The sequence below is a fragment of the Xenopus laevis genome, chromosome 3S (assembly GCF_017654675.1).
Source record: "Xenopus laevis strain J_2021 chromosome 3S, Xenopus_laevis_v10.1, whole genome shotgun sequence".
Taxonomy (NCBI): domain Eukaryota; kingdom Metazoa; phylum Chordata; class Amphibia; order Anura; family Pipidae; genus Xenopus; species Xenopus laevis.
In genome coordinates, this window is record NC_054376.1 from 109,704,765 (window position 1) to 109,723,728 (window position 18,964).

General features: G+C 43.2%; 1 protein-coding gene across 3 annotated transcripts in view; it reads left to right on the forward strand.

Moving 5' to 3' along the window:
• The first annotated feature begins 8,922 nt into the window (after positions 1 to 8,922).
• The window catches only part of ndfip1.S (Nedd4 family interacting protein 1 S homeolog), a 41,432-nt gene continuing 31,390 nt past the window's right edge, over positions 8,923 to 18,964 (forward strand). The window contains exons 1-2 of one of the 3 annotated variants that reach the window (XM_041587429.1): positions 8,923 to 9,274; positions 11,028 to 11,109. In XM_041587429.1, coding sequence (XP_041443363.1) covers positions 11,077 to 11,109 — 33 coding nt within the window. In that variant the 5' untranslated portion in view covers positions 8,923 to 9,274; positions 11,028 to 11,076. 3 annotated transcript variants of the gene reach the window in all.

The following is an 18,964-nucleotide window of genomic DNA, read 5'->3' on the forward strand; positions in this document are numbered from 1 at the left end:
TACAAAATAAATGACAAATTTATGAAGGTGTTTTATTTTTTTATTTGTTTGCTTTTTCGCGCAAGTGTGCGTTGCATCATCGTTCACGCAGCTGCATGGCAAACCAGCATTCGCACAGGAGCGCCTGAACCGGCGTTCTTTGAGGTGCGCAGAGGGAAGCCAGGAGGGGGCCCCGGGTAACTGCCTGGAAGGGCCTTCACGTGGCAGTACCAGGGGCCCCCAGTACTCCAGTCCGACTTATTTCATTTGTTAGGAAGGAATTAGCCAAGCAACTTCAGTGTCTGCTGGTCTACCGCAATTTGCCGCGGATGCGTTCTTCCCACCATGACCAGGGAACAGGGTTGCCAGGTTTACATTTCAAAACCAGCCAAAGACTATCAAAAAACTAGCCAAAAAGTAGCCAAAAGCCATTTCAAGTAGCCCAAAAATAGCCCAATTCATACACTGAAATATCTTTATCTTAAAATAAAGTAAAAAATAAAAAAAGTAAAACAATAAGGTCCGCATCAACACTTGGAAGAGGAGAGACAGTCGATAGTACACAGGGAATTGTATTAATATTATTAGTGAATATGATTCTGGGTTTCAGAACATTTTGGGAACAGCAGCTGACTACTATCACATTCACTCACTGCGAGTCTGCGTGGTGGCACAGCAGCCAATCTCGCTCTCAGGCACTTAGTCTCACTGTCATGTCGCTATAATTTGCATGAAAGTCCAAACTCGTGGCAACCTCCAAAACTAGCCCAAATCCTTATGTTGGCAGGTTTGGACTTTTACAGCCTGCCACTAAGTTTTAAAAATAGCCCAATTTGACTTTAAACCTGCCAACATAGCAACCCTGGCAGGGGAGTAACTATAGCGTAAGCAGACCCTGTGGCTGCAGGGGGGAGGCTCCAAGGGATATAGAGGGCCCCACAAGGCCCTAATTAATTAATTCCAACTAATTTCAACATATATTTGTAAAAAAAAAAAAACAATCTTTGGATATTTTGGGGAACCTAAAATTCATTTGCTGTGGGACCCAGTAACATCTAGTTACGCCATTGACCGTGACATCATGCTCTGTTCATTAAACTGGCTACCAGTGTGTAAAGGGAACGCAATGTGGCTAAAGTAGCTAAAGCATTAGGCTCTAGGGCCACATGATGTGGAGAATCCACCGCCCCACTGCAGGTTGGGTGGATTTCGGCGCAAAATGCGAAATCTCACGTATTGCCACCAAAATCTGCTGTGTCTGCCTGCACCCGATTGGAGGTAATGATTCCAGGCTGTGCAGCAGAAGAAGAGCAGCAGCGGGGCTGTGGATGTTTGGCCTGCATTTCTGCCTTAAGCTGGCCATAGAGGCAAAGATCTGATCGTACGAATCGAGGATTTCTTACGATTTTCGGACCATGTGTGGAGAGTCCCAACATTTTTTGCCCGGTGGAGATCGGTCGTTTGGTCGATCGGACAAGTTAAAAGATTTCTGTCGCCTGCGGATAATATCTCTGCGTGTATTGCCGATCTGACAATATCAGTGGGAGACTGTCACTAGCTTTGTCAGACATTCGTACGATTGCTGTCAGGGGCAGAACATCGGCTGATCTGTTCTTTTTCTACTTTATTTGATCTGAATGGTTAGTGGCAGGTCGGGAGATGGGGAAGTCTGATCGTACGTTGATTTGTATGATTGGATCTTTGCGTCTATGGCAAGCTTTAGGATAGGGGAGATCCCCGCTACACCAGCCTGTGTTGTTTGGCTAATCTTCTTTGCTGATATTTCTGGGAGAGGCGCCGACCCCTCCAGCCAGCACCGGGCAACTATCACCAGGAGAGACCTAGGGGAAATTAGGTAATTTGTTTTGAAGCTTTAGGATAGGGCCAGAATCCACTCCCCCGCTCCTGCTTTGTCTGTGTTGTGGATTTTAGCGCCGAAACATCACATTTTGCATTTCACTACGAAATCTGCCCTGCCATCAGAATACAATGGGAGCTGCAGGTCAGCAGATTCATTTACATTGTCTGGCCTTAGAATGCATAACCTGAGAGTTGTTATACTCTCCTTGGCAACTATGTGGTTATGTTTCCACTTGCAGGCTGACTGATGTTTAGAAGGAAAGAAGCCAGGTTGTACTACTTAAGGGTTTGGTGTCATGGAAGTGCTTCTCCCCCACACATCCTGTTGCTATTTTTCTCATTCACACCTTCCGAGCGGGGCCTCTGTATAAGGACTGGAAGTCGTTTTCACCACGATACCACTAACTGGCTGACAGTGCACAACAGGAATGGGCAGTGTCAGGCTGGGGTGTCTGGGGCCCACCAGGGCTGCCTCAGGGGTCACCCACCCCAGTTGTGTACTCTTCCACTACCTACAGCCCTCACTTCTGCACATATGTTCAGCTCTTTGCAGCCATGTTGGCAGAGGGGTGGAGTACTGAAAGTTCCTGCCAGGGATCAGGTCTGCATTACAGGCCCACTCGATTTTACCCTGGTGTTCCGCTGGCCCAGTCCAATCCTGCATGGGCAATAGCCATGAAGTATAAGTACAGTTTGTTGATATATTTATCAGAGACTTTAGTAAATATGAAAAACAGTGTAAGAAGAATCAGTGTAATTCCTCTTGAAGTTTTGAAGCTGAAACTTGCTAGCTCATCCTTGAATGACTTGAGATGTCTATATCTTCATTAAATTGTCTGCCTATGGCCCAGTTTCTGAAATCAGCAGTATAATTCTCTGTAGGACCAGGATCAGCCTGATTGCAGATCATGTGGGGCAGTTTCAGATGTAATTGCATGTACGGTGTCATAGTACCTGGTTGGCAAGGGTTGAAAGAAACTTTAGACATTGTTCAGGCCAAAGATCTGCCATTTGAAGGCAAATAATTACCCTCTCTTTCACCCCCGTTCCTTAAGGTGGCCATAGACACACAGATCCTATCAGTAGCGATCCTAGAGGGGGGCGGGCCGTGGTACTTGACGCGCAGCCAGGCCCCACCCCCCCTCCGTACGGCCGCATTTGTCAGTGGCGCACGGACTGCCGGGGGGCCCTGAGGGGGTGCGGGCCCTGCTCCCCCGGTAGTTCCGCCACTGGATTCTATGGTATTAATCGGGGATTCGTACGATTTACGGATCGTGTGTGGGGAGTGCTGACAGCTTTTCGACCCAACCGATCCCGCCGGAGCCCATGGCACATCGTAATCGGATCGTTCGGCCTTACGGACGAACAATCAGATTACCCCTGCTATAGCCATGCTCGTTAATGGCATATCGGGGAAAGATGTCGCCAAACGAGTGGATCTTTTCGTCTATGGCCACCATTAGCGTCTACCAATCGCAAGTTCTAATAAGTTATACCACTATATTCAATAGATTATGATCCTGATTGGTGGCTTTTCTCATTGATGAAAACATTGAATATCCTACTTACTTGATTCATTTTTTAATGAGCCCATTGTATGCACACAAACTCAACTTGAACATAATGGGAAAGAGGCCCCTTAGTGGGGCCGAATGAATTTAGGCTGGGGCCCCCTCCCCCTGGTTGTACGGGTTTAGGCACTCCTCACTCCTACCCCTCCCACCCCCCTTTTGGCTAGAACAATGGGCTAGTAAGTCTCGGCGGGAAAAAGGGGGGCGGGAGGAGGGAGCTGAGGGGAGTGCCGTGGGGGTGGTTTAGGGGTTAAAAGGAGAAGCAGAGCAGGAGAGCGGGCATTAACTGTTGTTTTTTGTCTCCCACCCTCCCACCCTAGGAGAAGATGGAAGCGAAATATGGTACTCCAGGGTTCTTGGAACCGATCACCTTAGAGGGGTCAGGAAGGAATTTTTCATCAGCAAATTGGCTATAGGCTCCTGAGTTTTTTGCCTTCCTCTGGAATGCCATTATCTGTGTAGGTCAAAGATAGTTGTTCCCCTGACGCAGCTGCGGTTCCACATTGGGCGTCAGCACGGCTCCGGAAATGGTGAGATTTACAGTGCAGGCCTACCTTTGGAGAGTCACTAGCGTGGATCAGACTGAGACTGCACGGTCTTGTCTGAGTTCAGCTGAGAGGCTGGGTTAGCGCCACTATTGCACATGATAGGGAGCAAGAGGATGGGTAACCGTAGGTCACAGAGTGCGTTTTGCCCTGAATCTCTGCTCCCTGTAAGTCGGTAAAGGTATGGGCGGAGGCCCAGAGGAAATGATAGGAGCCGCAGCTGTGGGTCAGGGGTGCCTAGTCCTTTTGTGAATTTGTAAATAAAGAACGTGACCTCCACAGATTTTGCCACTATTCATGTGTTTGTGTTTTTATTTAATTGAAATGTTATGATTCAGTTAAGGTAAAGTTAAAAGAAGGGAGTAGGGGGATCCTTAGCCTAATGCCAGTGAAAAACTGGCATCCCTTTTGCTAGTATTGCTTGTGATTATAAGCAAGGCTGCATTCCATGTAAAAAAATGAGGGTATAGGAGTAAATAACATGTTACTAATTTACTAAAATTGTGCTTGATCAAGTCCATCTTGAAGTTGGAAGGTAACTGCAGAATTACTTTTACCCAGGCAAGTCATGAGTTAAAAAAGATAAATTCTTGCTCACACTAGTTGGAGAAAACCCATGCCGCTATCACGTTTTTGCTTTAGAGCTATTCACTAGTCTGACATCTGAAGTATTCTGCTAGCACAGCTAGTTTTCTGCTATGTAAGACTGAGGATTCTTTTAAGGCCAAAATATGACTAAGAAGCTTTTCTGTACAGAATTTCTTGCAGATGTTATCCCAGAATTCTCTATTGTCAAACAATGGAGTTGCAGAATAAGCACATTTTCCAATTGTATCTTGAAATGATTAAAAACAATCAACACTTCAGTAGTAGCAGAATGGAAAATGGAAACCCTCTTTACTTCTTGTATTGTATGTTCAGTGTATACATACATATAGGGGGTTATTTACTAAACTCTGGTCGGGCTTTTGGGGCACAACTTTTTCTTTTTTCAAGATTTATTAAAGTCTAATGCAGCAAAAAGCCTAAATCTGAGAATCCACCATCTCAGACTTGTCGAGGTTGTGTATAAGTCAGTGGCAGAGGTCCCTATCCTATTTTGAAGTTTCTATGATCTGCACTGGAATTAGCCTGAAAATCCAACCTTATTGGGCAAACGAGCAATTCTGGAAAAAACTCGGACGATTTGGGTTTTCGCTCGATTTTTATCAAGTTTTAAATCAAAATTAAATCATGATTTTTTAATAATAAATAAGGTCAAATTATGGATTCTAGTTTGGTCAGACTTTTTGATTTAAAAAATCAGAAACATTTGGATTTTGATCAATAAACCCCATATTGTACAGTATTGCGGCACATGTTGGCATGATGACTTTAGTGCCAATATTGTAGCAATTTTGCTGCCACTTTGGGGATGAAAGTCTTGCAGATTTAATAGACTTAGGGACAGTGCAGTGCATGTAAATATCTCACTGTGCTCTGAACAGGGGCGCGCCGCCAATGAGGCGAGCTGAGCCGCTCGCCTCAGGCGGTAGCGCCTGAAAGGATTCCAGGGGCGGCAAAAAGCCGCTCCTGTACCTTTAAGAGCCGAATTTCCGGTTTTTGAACCGGAAATTCGGCTGTACTATTGCGAGAGAGCGCAATTGCGCTCTCCGCAATAGTGTTTCTGCCTCCCCTCCTGACGCGTAAGTTGGTGAGGGGGGGCGGCATTGCAGGAGCCGCCTCAGGCGGCTCCTTAGTCAGAATCACCGCTGGCTCTGAAACGACTACCAGCATTTTACATACATAACAAAAGGAAAGGCAAATAATCGGAAAGCACAATTCCTTTGGACAGATTTGGAAATAAGAATAAAAGCAAAGGCTAACTAATAGACACATGTGAATGTTCATCATTTAGTACTTCCTCTGATATTTAATACAGATTAGGTGAATTTGTTAACTGGAAACCCATTATCCAGAAAGCTCTGAATTATGGCAAGGCCATCTCCCATAGATTCAATTTTAAGAATATAATTCTATTTTTGTTATTATGATTTTCTTTTTCTCTTTAATAATAAAAGTACCTTGTACTTGATCCCAAACAAGATATAATTAACCCTTATTGGGGCAAAGCAATCCTATTTGGGTTTATTTCATGTTTAAATTATTTTTTAGTAGCCATGGGAAATAACCCAACTGCAAAATGCCATAGATGCGGGGCTGCAGGAGCCACCTTTTTGCACATGGCTTGGTCGTGCCCACCAGTCTCCATGTTTTGGACCGAAGTCATGGATATCTTAGCTGATAAGTTAGATTTCCCTAGGCTGCTGACCCCACAGGTGTACATATTAGGAGTCATAGATGAAATCATATACGCTAACCATGCCAGAGTTAGATACCGTACACTGTTGTACTATGCCAAGAAAGTAATTGCTATGGCATGGATGGGTCCCCAACCGCCAACGGTACAAAACTGGATAACGTTGGTGAATCAGAATCTGCCTCTCATTAAACTCACCTTACTAGCCAGAGGCTCACTGCAAAGATTTGAGAAAATATGGAGTCCATGGTGGGAAGCGGGACTTGGGGGTCAGGGCTCCCGAACGTGAAAAGAAGTGTTTATTTATACTCTAAAAGGCAGAAATCCTTGATTCTATCTAGTCACTGTCCAGTATGTTGATGATAGAAATCTTGGAGGCAACATTCACATCTCACTGTACGACTGTTTTAACTGTGTTTAAATTCTTGAAGTGTATCAATCACATTACTAAGCAAATTGATATGTACACGTTTTATTTCAAGCTCTGTAATGGTACCTCAACTGCATTTCCGGCATATATTTTGTTTTGTTTTTTTTTTATGTTTTATGTGTTGTAAAGCAATAAAATTTTACCTTTAAAAAAAATAAATTATTTTTTAGTAGACTTATGGGCATATTTATCGAAGGTCGAAGTTAAAAAAACGTTGAACTTCGAATTCAAAAAGACCAATTGAAAGGAGGTCGAAGTTTTTTTGGGGTCGAAGTGGGCCGAATTCGGCCTACTTCGAATCGTACGATCGTACTTCAATTTGAAGTTTTTTTAACTTTGACCTTCGATCTCCCAAACTTCCCCAATTGCCTCCATACAGGTTGTAGGAGGTCCCCCATAGGCTAAAACAGCGCTTCGGCAGCTTTTAGGTGACGAATGGTTGAAGTGGAAGTTTTAAAGAGACAGTACTTCAAAAAAATTCGACCTTCGAATTTCGAAAGTTTTTTCAAATTCGGATTCCTGAATTTATGATCAGGTGTAGGGAGTTGCAAGGGGAAATGCAGCTGTTCTGGAACAATTTATGACCAGGTGCAGAGAGTTGCAAGGGGAAATGCAGCTGTTGAGGAACAGTTTATGGTCAGGTGCAGGGAGTTGCAAGGGGAATGCAGCTGTTGTGGAACAGTTTATGCTTAGGTGCAGGGAGTTGCAAGGGAATAAATGCAGCTGTTCTGGGATAATTTATAATCCGGTGCACGGAGTTGCAAGGGGAAATGCAGCTGTTGTAGAACAATTTATGTCCAGGTGCAGGGAGTTGCAAGGGGAATGCAGCTGTTGTGGAACAGTTTATGGTCAGGTGCAGGGAGTTGCAAGGGGAATGCAGCTGTTGTGGAACAGTTTCTGCTCAGGTGCAGGGAGTTGCAAGGGAATAAATGCAGCTGTTCTGGAACAATTTATGATCAGGTGCAGGGAGTTGCAAAATAAAATGCAGCTGTTTTGGAACAATTTATAATGAGATGCAGGGAGTTGCAAGGGGAAATGCGGCTGTTGTGAAACAATTTTTTATCAGATGCAGTGAGTTGCAAGGGGAAATCCGGCTGTTATGGAACAATTTATAGGGAGGTGCAGGGAGTTGCAAGGGGAAATGCAGCTGTTATGGAAAAATTTATAGGGTGGTGCAGGGAGTTGCAAGGGGAAATGCAGCTTTGTGGAACAATTTATAGGGAGGTGCAGGGAGTTGCAAGGGGAAATGCAGCTGTTATGGAACAATTTATAGGGAGGTGCAGGGAGTTGCAAGGGAATACATGCAGCTGTTCTGGGATCATTCATGAACAGGTGCAGGGAGTTGAAAGGGGAAATGCAGCTGTTATGGAACAATTTATAGGGAGGTGCAGGGAGTTGCAAGGGAATAAATGTATACCATATAATAACAGATGCAGGGAGTTACATGAGGAAAACCCAAAAGACGTTGATTGCTTTTTGTATAGAACATAATACTTTGTAGAAAATGACTATGGTACTTACACTAACTGCTCATACACTTTGCCCCCAGAAAAGAATAAAATCCTTTTTTTATTTATACTTGTTTTATTTATACAGAAGTTTGCTTTTCTTTCTTTTCCACAATTATTGCAGGGCAAGAGAAAGGAACAAGCAGTGAAGGGAGGGGGAGGAAAACAAACAGGGCAGAGAGGGGGTTAAATAAATAGGAAAGAGAGGGAGAGAAAGGCGCAGTTCAAGGAAAACCAGAAGTAAGGGTTAACAGAAGTCTGCAGGGAAGGACTATGAGTGACATCACAGACACGCCCACTCCTCCCTCATTGGCTGCTGCTATGTAGCTTATACAGAAAGAGCCATCAGCTGCAGCTCAGATACTGAAGAGTCTGAGACAGGAAGTTGCAAAGGGGGAGGGCTGAGAACAGTTTTCAAGCTAATACAGACGTTTTTTGGTGCAAAAGGGATTCAAATAAAAACAATTTCTTCTATTTTACATTATTTTACATGGCTTGATGTATTGTGAACATTTATGCTAGATGTCCCTTTGAAGCACATGTCCCAGATCTGTAATTTTGCTGGAAATGACGCTGGTTTTCAGTTCAATTATCACCTCCTAGCAGGCAAATATGCTGGAATATGCAGGAAACATAGTGACTTGCGCCAGCCCTTTTTAATAAATAGTGAGCTGGAACCCCCCCCCCCGAATATTAACTCGGTACTAGTGACCCGTACAGTGTTGATAGACGTGTCCCCTCCACCGTGTGTCACTCTCCATATTGTTCCTTACTACAGAGCGACAATTATTTCTTGCAGTGTTACTTGTCAGAGAGCCTGTCTTTCATTCGTCTTGCTCTGTGTCCCTCAGTCTGCGTGTCACTGTGTTTGCCTCCCCTTGCCTTGTTGTGCAGAGTGTGTCAGTGTCTCCTCCTTGCATTGCTCCCTCCTCCCTCCATAGGGCAGTATCTTCCGTCATTTACACGTTCTTCCTCCAGCAGCCGCCTTGGGTAGCAGCTTTGCCAGAGCCCACAAACAGTTCCCCCCCACCCGGGTCCCCTCAGCAGAGATGTCCGAGCAGAACAGCAGTAGATATCAGCAGGTAAGAGCGGTGTCCTGCTAGCTCTGTTGCTTAGAGGCCCCTGTGAAGTACTTGAGAGCCGCAGATGAGGCTGAACAGACTAGGCCGCAGTGTTATTATCCGTCTTTTTGGATAGTTAAACCATCGAAACAGTCAGTAGAAACAGGGCCTTAATTGTTGGGGACTAAACATAACGCTTACCAGCTTTTTATTCAAGAAGAATATTGCTGTTACCTTCAAACCAGTAGCAAAACAGAGGTTAGTCGGATTCCATGTGTTGCACCTCCGCCGTGTGTGCTGCTGTATAATCCAAGAAAGTAGAGTTCGCAAGAATCGACCAAAATGCAAAAGGTTAACTGCTCAAACGTCTGTGTTTATTGTTTAACACCGTGTTAAACAATAAACACAGAAGTTTGAGCAGTTAACCTTGCATTTTGGTAGATTCTTGTGAACTCAGATTTTTATTCACACCCTGCTTTTCTTCCTGCCGTGATTGACCGGTTGTGGCAAAAACACAGCGCACACGCGTGGCGGGGGGCTGAGGCAGAAGCCCCGGGCCCCCCAGTCTGACCGTGGTACTGAGAGTGGGCCCCCGGTATAAGGTTTTTTGATGGGCCCCTGGTTTAAAGTTTTTGGGTGGGTCCCTGGTGTCCCAGTCTGACACCAGGCAGGGCAATCACACCCGATCTGTGTTTGACTGATCATCCAAGGAGAATCCTGGCTTTATTTCTTAATTTAGAAAAACAGGCAGACAGTTTTGCCCCAGATGGCCTTTAAGAATTCTTTCTTGCAGTGTTACTTGTTAGAGAGCCTGTCTGTCATTCGTCTTGCTCTGTGTCCCTCAGTCTGGCGTGTCACTGTGCCTCCCCCTGCCTCGCTGTGCCGAGTGTGTCAGTGTCTCCTCCTTGCATTGCTCCCTCCTCCCTCCATAGGGCAGTATCTTCCGTCATTTACACGTTCTTCTTCCAGCATCTGCCTTGGGTAGCAGCTTTTCCAGAGCCCACAAACAGTTCCCCCCCCCACCCTGGGTCCCCTCAGCAGAGATGTCCGAGCAGAACAGCAGTAGATATCAGCAGGTAAGAGCGGTGTCCTGCTAGCTCTGTTGCTTAGAGGCCCCTGTGGAGTACATGAGAGCCGTGGATGAGGCTGAACAGACTAGGCCGCAGTGTTATTATCCGTCTTCTCGGGTAGTTAAACCATTGAAACAGTCAGTAGAAACAGGGCCTTAATTGTTGGGGGCTAAACATAACGCTTACCAGCTTTTTATTCACTCCCTGCTTTTCTTCCTGCCGTGACTGACTGGTTGGGGCAAAAACACAGCGCACACCCGTGGCGGGGGGGGGGGGCTGAGGCAGAAGCCCCGGCCCCCCAGTCTGACCCTGGTACTGAGAGTGGGCCCCCGGTATAAGGTTTTTTGATGGGCCCCTGGTGTCCCAGTCTGACACCGGGCAGGGCAATAACACCCGATCTGTGTTTGACTGATCATCCAAAGAGAATCTTGGCTTTATTTCTTAATTTAGAAAAACAGGCAGACAGCTTTGCCCCAGGTGGCCTTTAAGAAATTCTTTCTTGCAGTGTTACTTGTCAGAGAGCCTGTCTTTCATTCGTCTTGCTCTGTGTCCCTCAGTCTGGCGTGTCACTGTGTTTGCCTCCCCCTGCCTCGCTGTGCCGAGTGTGTCAGTGTCTCCTCCTTGCATTGCTCCCTCCTCCCTCCATAGGGCAGTATCTTTCGTCATTTACACGTTCTTCTTCCAGCAGCCGCCTTGGGTTGCAGCTTTGCCAGAGCCCACAAACAGTTCCCACCCCGGGTCCCCTCAGCAGAGATGTCCGAGCAGAACAGCAGTAGATATCAGCAGGTAAGAGCAGTGTCCTGCTAGCTCTGTTGCTTAGAGGCCCCTGTGAAGTACACGAGAGCCGAGGATGAGGCTGAACAGACTGGGCCGCAGTGTTATTATCCGTCTTCTCGGGTAGTTAAACCATTGAACGCGTCAGTAGAAACAGGGCCTTAATTGTTGGGGCTAAACATAATGCTTACCAGCTTTTTATTCACACCCTGCTTTTCTTCCTGCTGTGACCGACCGACCGGTTGCGGCAAAAACGCAGCGCACACGCGTGTCGGGGGGCCTGAGGCAGAAGCTGGAATATGCAGGAGACTTGCGCCAGCCCTTTTTTAATAAATAGGGAGCTAGAGCCCCCCCCCCGAATTTTAGCTCAGTACTAGTGACCCGTACAGTGTTGAAGTGTCCCCTCCACCCTGTGTCACACTCCATATTGTTCCTTACTACAGAGCGACAATTATTTCTTGCAGTGTTACTTGTCAGAGAGCCTGTCTTTCATTCGTCTTGCTCTGTGTCCCTCAGTCTGGCGTGTCACTGTGTTTGCCTCCCCCTGCCTCGCTGTGCCGAGTGTGTCAGTGTCTCCTCCTTGCATTGCTCCCTCCTCCCTCCATAGGGCAGTATCTTCCGTCATTTACACGTTCTTCCTCCAGCATCTGCCTTGGGTAGCAGCTTTGTCAGAGCCTACAAACAGTTCCCCCACCCATTGAACGCGTCAGTAGAAACAGGGCCTTAATTGTTGGGGACTAGACATAATGCTTACCAGCTTTTTATCTTCTATACTAGCTGGGTTTTAACATGTCCTGTGTGTTCAAGTCCCTTAATACAGGTTATAACATGTCCTGTGTGTTCGAGTCCCTTAATACAGGTTATAACATCCTGTGTGTTCAAGTCCCTTAATACAGGATATAACATATCCTGTGTGTTTGAGTCCCTTAATACAGGTTATAACATATCCTGTGTGTTCGAGTCCCTTAAAACAGGTTATAACATCCTGTGTGTTTGAGTCCCTTAATACAGGTTATAACATATCCTGTGTGTTCGAGTCCCTTAATACAAAATGAATATTTGCTTAGTGTTCAGGATAGGTTCTATTATGTGGAATGGTTGAAACTTGTGGGCATATTTATTATGCTGTGTAAAATGAAATTCGCCTAAAAAAATTGTGTAAAACGGTGTAAAATAAATGGTGAATTTATCAAGGTGTGTGTTATTTTACAGCAATTTTGGTTCATGGATCCACACACATACAATTCTCAACAGTAGGGTATGTGACCCCTCTTTTTATTGTTATATCACCATGCGAGCACTAGATTTGACGGCGTTATTTTACATTGCTTTCAGCAGAAGTCGCATAAGAAAAAAACATGCAAAAACTATACTCCGTTTTTTGCATGGCGAAGTGAGGCGATGTGTGGTGTATTATCCTGCTGTTTTTAACACAGCATATAAATATGCCCCTTGGTGTTTTCTGGATAAGGGGTCTAGTACTAAAAACATTGAAACATAAATGTTTTGCCATCAAGATGGAGTTCATGCAGCTTATTTACCATCAAGTTAAAAGGACTGCTTGGGAATGGGGTTTCTGTGCTTTTAGGGGCTTTTGGATAAACAGTTTTCCGGATCATAGATCCATAACTGTGTTTGCATGTATATATATCTGCATTTGATTTAATTGCCGAACATATTATAGCAATGAGGTCTCCTACATTGCTTGTGAGATGTTATACAGGTACTGGATCATTCATTTGGAACCCCTTTAATCAAAATGTAATGAAATACAGCAAGGCTATTTTTCTACTGTTCCATTTTAACAAGTAGTTAATTTCTCACTAGTTTACTTTTTGTCTAACATAATAATACAGTGCCTTTCTAAATTAAGCTAGCATTAATCCATATTGATGGCCTAACAATGCTTTTCATTTTTTAATGAATAAATGTTTTCATAGCCTAAAGGCTTATTGACACATGGGGCATATCCAGCCAAAATATCACCAATGGAGAGCGTGATCCGTGTGCTATAGGCCTTAATGCATTACGAAAAATCCCAGGTCCCAAATATGTTTCATTATATTTTCCATACATATAATAAAACTGATTTTTATATTGAAATACCTACGTCCTTTAATTAGTAACATGCTATGGAGACTTAGTAACATAACGGTTCAGACCCAACTGTGCTGCTTTGTGGTCAATTAGTTACACAAACAGAACCTTTGAATCATGTAACAACATTCAATTTTTATGAGGTGTGATGTGTTCAGTTAATTATGATGCATAATAGTTGCAGTGTAAAGCAATTGCTTCAAATACTTGAATTTGTTCCACTGCGTTGGGTCAAAGTTTGTTGTTTGAATGAGGCCTAAGGGCATTAAATCTTTACTACAATGGTCTAGTGCAAAATGAAGGGAATAAGAAAAGTTGGAGTGAGGACTGTATCAAAGAGCCAATGCTGTCCTTCATCCGACAGAAAAATCTAACCTACCAGATCGAGATCTGGACAATTTTTGGCCAGATATTTATCGGGGAAGCCTGTTGGAGGGCCCCATACACAAGTAGATAAGCTGCCAAATTGGTCGAAAGGAACAGAATGGGCATCTTAAATCTGCTCATGTATGGCCAACTTTAGGTGAAAATGCCATCATGGCACAAGGGACCCAGTGGAATGTCTTCCTTGTAATTGTGAATTCAAATGCTTCTACTTAAATAAAATCTTATACATTGGAGGTTTTTGCTACTTTTACACACACACGATTTGGAGATTTGAGGTTTTAAAAAAAAAAATAGCCAAGTAAGCAGACACATACAATGGCCATATTAATCCTATGCACTTTTCCCAGCGCTTCACTTAACTTTTTGGGGCAAATTCATCAAGGGTCGAATATCGAGGGTTCATTAACCATCGATATTCGACTGGGAATGAAAATCCTTTGACTTCGAATATCGAAGTCGAAGGATTTTGCGCAAATACTGCGAACAAACGATCAAATGAATAATCATTCGATCGAACGATTAAATCCTTCGAATCTAATGATTCAAAGGATTTTAATCCAACGATCGAAGGATTATCCTTCGACCAAAAAAAGTTAGCCAAGCCTATGGGGACCTTTCCCATAGGCTAACATTGGGTTCGGTAGCTTTTAGGTGGGAACTAGGGGGTCGAAGTTTTTTCTTAAAGAGACAGTACTTCGACTATCGAATGGTCGAATAGTCGAACGATTTCTAGTTCGAATTCTTCGATTCGAAGTCGAAGGTCGAAGTAGCCCATTCGATGGTCGAAGTAGCCAAAAAAACACTTCGAAATTCGAAGTTTTTTTTCTTCTATTCCTTCACTCGAAGTTAATGAATTGGCCCCTTAGTAAGTGGGCTCACCTTCTTAATTGGGTCATACCGTAAAGACCAAAAGATTCATCAATACACGTTGAAGGAGGCCACAATGCATCTGCAGTACTGTGCTGCAAAACTTTTATTCCAAAATACACTACATGTTTCGAGTCAGCAAGGACCCTTTCTAAAGTGTGGCCATATTGTCTGAGGTCCCAATACACATCCTGACTGGGGCCCATAGCTGGCCAACAATAGATGACCTGCAGGAAATTATGGAAGAAATTACCATTTTTTTCATTCTAACCTTGTCCATTTACAGCTTATTGTAGTGCAAGTTATTGTTCATTGTTTTAAGACTCCATGCTGTGTCCTTCAGAATCCTGCAGGGGAAAAAAATTGCTTCTCTATTTGGGTTTATTCCAAATATTTTCACAAAACCTTTGTGTGTTTTAAAATGTATAAATGCTGGACAAGTATAAAAATGTATATGTTTTTCAATGCAAGTCCTGTCCCCGTTGTTTCAAATTTAAATATAGTATTACTTTTGCATGGTGATTTATGATAAACTTTGAAAATATGGCGCTGGTTTGCTGGGGTAATATAAATATCCACTCATAACCTACTGTACTGAAGAATAAATGCTGTGCGGACCTTTCTCAATATTTTGGAATGTGGTTAACGGTTGGCACACTAACTTAAGGGCAATGGCATACAGTGATTTTGCATGCTTTGGTGCCCATGGTTTTTGGAGGCTCAAGGGTGGGTTCAAGCCATTGTGCACATGCTTGTTAGAAAATTGTCCCTTGCAAACGTTGTCCGTCAGGGCTGTTACTAGGCCTAAAAACTCATAATACTTGTCCATGGTTATTTGCCAAGGGTCTTCCTATAGGCCATTCAGCAACCCACCACCAGTAGTTGCAGTACGGTGCAAGAAATATTTTGGAGACTTCCATGTGCATCTAATTGCTGGATATTGTGATATTAAACCTTTCTGCCATATCCTCTACTTATGGCTGTGGTATACATTAGCTTTAGTGTTTGTGCTAATGATCTTGTATAGCTATCATTATTTTGATCTCAGGAGATTTCTCTGTGTAATGTTATATTTGCAGCATACTTGCATTGCATTAGTGTTCAGAAGAGCTGCAAATTATACATCTACTTGTCTGCAACTGAGATTTACTACTGAGAAAATAGATTCATTATAAATGCTGATTTTCATTCTCTGAAATGGATGCAAACATTAAACCTAAATTACTAGTGCCTTTTATAAAATAGCCTTTTTGTATATGTTTTTCTCTGAGCATTAATGTCACTTTGGTGCATTGCTACTTATAAGTACATTTTGTTACAAACCCATTCACTTGAACTTTAAAGGAACAGTTCAGTGTAAAAATAAAAACTGGGTAAATAGATAGGCTGTGCAAAGCTGTGCAAAATAAAAAATGTTTCTAATATAGTTAGTTAGGCAAAAATGTAATCTCTAAAGGCAGAACAGAACACAACTTCCTGCTTTTCAGCTCTCTAGTTAGTCAGCGACTTGTAGGGGAGCCACATGGGACATAACTGTTCAGTGAGTTTGCAATTGATCCTCAGCATTCAGCTCAGATTCAAAAGCAAAAGTTATGACCCATGTGCCCCCCTCAAGCAACTGATTGGTTACTGCCTGGTAACCAATCAGTGGAAACCAAGAGAGCTGCAAAGCAAGAAGTAGTGTTCTGGCTATTATGTTAGACATCCAGTCACTCCAGCCTTTATACATTAAATTTTTGGCTAACTAACTATATTAGAAACATTTTTTACTTTGCACAGCCTATCTATTTACCCATTTTTTATTTTTATACTAAACAATTCCTTAAAGGGGAACTCCGACTTCCAAACCAAAATTTGATAAAGAGGCCCACATAACACAGAAACCCCTAATATACCCATCACAGTAACCTGTTTCTTCAAAAATGCACAGCATGCAGGAACTACATAAACCACAATGCATTGCACTGTGATGTTCCATTCCTTATTGAAATCACATGTGCAGGGAATTGTGGGGTTTGGAGGATGCAGGCTGAGGACAGATGGTCGCAGATACAAAGTAACAGTAGTCAACCAGCTCAGCAAAGTAGTCAGACAGATCATCAGGAGAGCGGGGGGCTAGGCTTAGGGACCGCCTTCCTTCTATAGACCTGCCCCCACCGATGACATCACAAAAGGGGCGGGGTGGGCAGGTGTGCACCTATAAAACCTGTAACTGGCAGTGTAGGATTGCGGGGAGAGCCATCAGAAGAGCTCATCCTGAACCCGCTTGCGACCCGCAAATGGGGCTGCTATGTCGGCCTGAACCTACCCAACCCTACAGGTCCCGCGGGTATCTGGCCGGCCCGTACATCACTACTGTGGTTCCTTAAGTACTGGTGGTTTTATTCCGCTTACCAAAAACATACAGGCAGGTTAATTGGCTTAGTTTGTGAGAATGTGAAAGGGACCTTAGATTGTAAGCTCCTCTGGGGCAGGGACTAATGCGATTGATGTGTAAATTCGGTAAATGTGCTACAGAATTTGTCTGCTCTACTTAAAGGATAATAATAGGTCTATTATTCTAGTCTTGGTTGTACTGAGCTGTCTAGGGCTAGGCCAACACAGTAGTTCACCTCTGGGTTAACTTTTGGTATGATGTAGATAGTGTTATTTGCATTTGGTTTTGATTTCTTATTATTTGTGGTGTTTGAGTTATTTCGCTTTTTTATTCAGCAGCTCTCCAGTTTGTAATATCAGCAATCTGGTTGCTAGGATCCAAATTACCCTAGCAACCATGCATTGATTTGAATAAGAGACTGGAATATGAATTGGATAGGGCCTGAATTGAAAGATGAGCAATAAAAAGAAGCAATAAATATACATGTGTAGCCTTACAGAGCATTTGTTTTTTAGATGTGGCCAGTGACCCCCATTTGTAAAGTTGGCGAGAGTCAGAAGAAGAAGGCAATAGTTGCTTGAATTGGCCATTCTATAACATACTAAAATGTATGCCTGTTACATATAAGCAGTGATACATAGGGTGCTTTAGTGAAGTAAGCTACATCTGATAAGACCACTTCACACATCTTCTCCCTGCCCTGGCTTTAGGACACAAGTTGTGGGTGCATAAGAGGTATATATAAATGTGTTCTACACTGGAAGTTTTTGTAGTTTTTTGCCTACTTAAAATGATTATTTGCGTTCTTGTATAAGTAGACACAAGTCCCTAGGACTCTCACCACACCTGCCCCGAACCACACGCAAATCCCCTGCCCCTGACTCACTCGCAACTCCCCTTCCCACTCGCTTGTACAGCCCTACTACTCACCTCCCTCTCTCCCTCACCTTCACAACTATCAAAATTTCCCACCCATTTCCCCTATTCAGATGAGGCCAGCCAGCAGCATACCTTCCCAGGCTCTTTGTTGCCCTAGGTCTGGGCCTTTGTGGCCTGCCCATAGATCCAGGCCTGAGTAGATAGACGGAGCAAAAACACCATATTTACGACCAATTTGGAATGGTGAATCATGACTATAACAGCATAACCAATTCTATGTAGGATTTATTATTCCTCTTTTTAAGCCTTATATAAATATTGGTTATAATTTGCAAACGTTTAATCATCTTAAAGGAAAACTATACCCCCCAAACAATGTAGGTCTCTATAAAAAGATATTGCATAAAACAGCTCATATGTAAAACCCTGCTTCGTGTAAATAAACCACTTTCATAATAATATACTTTTCTAGTAGTATGTGCCATTGGGAAATCATAAATAGAAAATTGACATTTTAAAAAATACGGGCCGTCCCCAGGGATCATATGATCCACAGTGCAAAAAAAAACAAACAAACCATACATGTTAGGTCACATGAGTTCTGTCTTTTGCTTCCTACACTTCTTCCTGTTACAGTTAGAGTTGCAGTATTTCTGGTCAGGTGATCTCTGAGGCAGCAATAAATAGAAATAGAAAATTGACATTTTAAAAAATACGGGCCGTCCCCAGGGATCATATGATCCACAGTGCAAAAAAAACAAACAAACCATACATGTTAGGTCACATGAGTTCTATATTTTGCTTCCTACACTTCTTCCTGTTACAGTTAGAGTTGCAGTATTTCTGGTCAGGTGATCTCTGAGGCAGCAAACGGACCATCACAAAATGGTGGCTCAAGGCAAGAGATGTAAAAGGGCAAGATTTACTTAAATATATAGACCAGTTTGGTAAGATTCTTTAATATGCCACTTAATATGATATAAACTATCTGTTGCTTAAGTGTTCATTTTGGGAGTATAATTTTCCTTTAACTGGGCTGACCCTGACTCTTGCACAAGTTTTGCACCAGTGGATATTTGGTACAATAGTGCCTTTAAGTCATAATTGCTTTTAGACTAATGACTTTCCTGTAAATGGCTTCTGAAAATAGGTACCATAGAGGAAAAAAATGAGATGAATTTACCTTCAGCAGAATAAACAAGCAAAATGTTCATTCAGCAGTGGAAAAAAATGCATTTACCTATTGCAGCTGTGTGTATA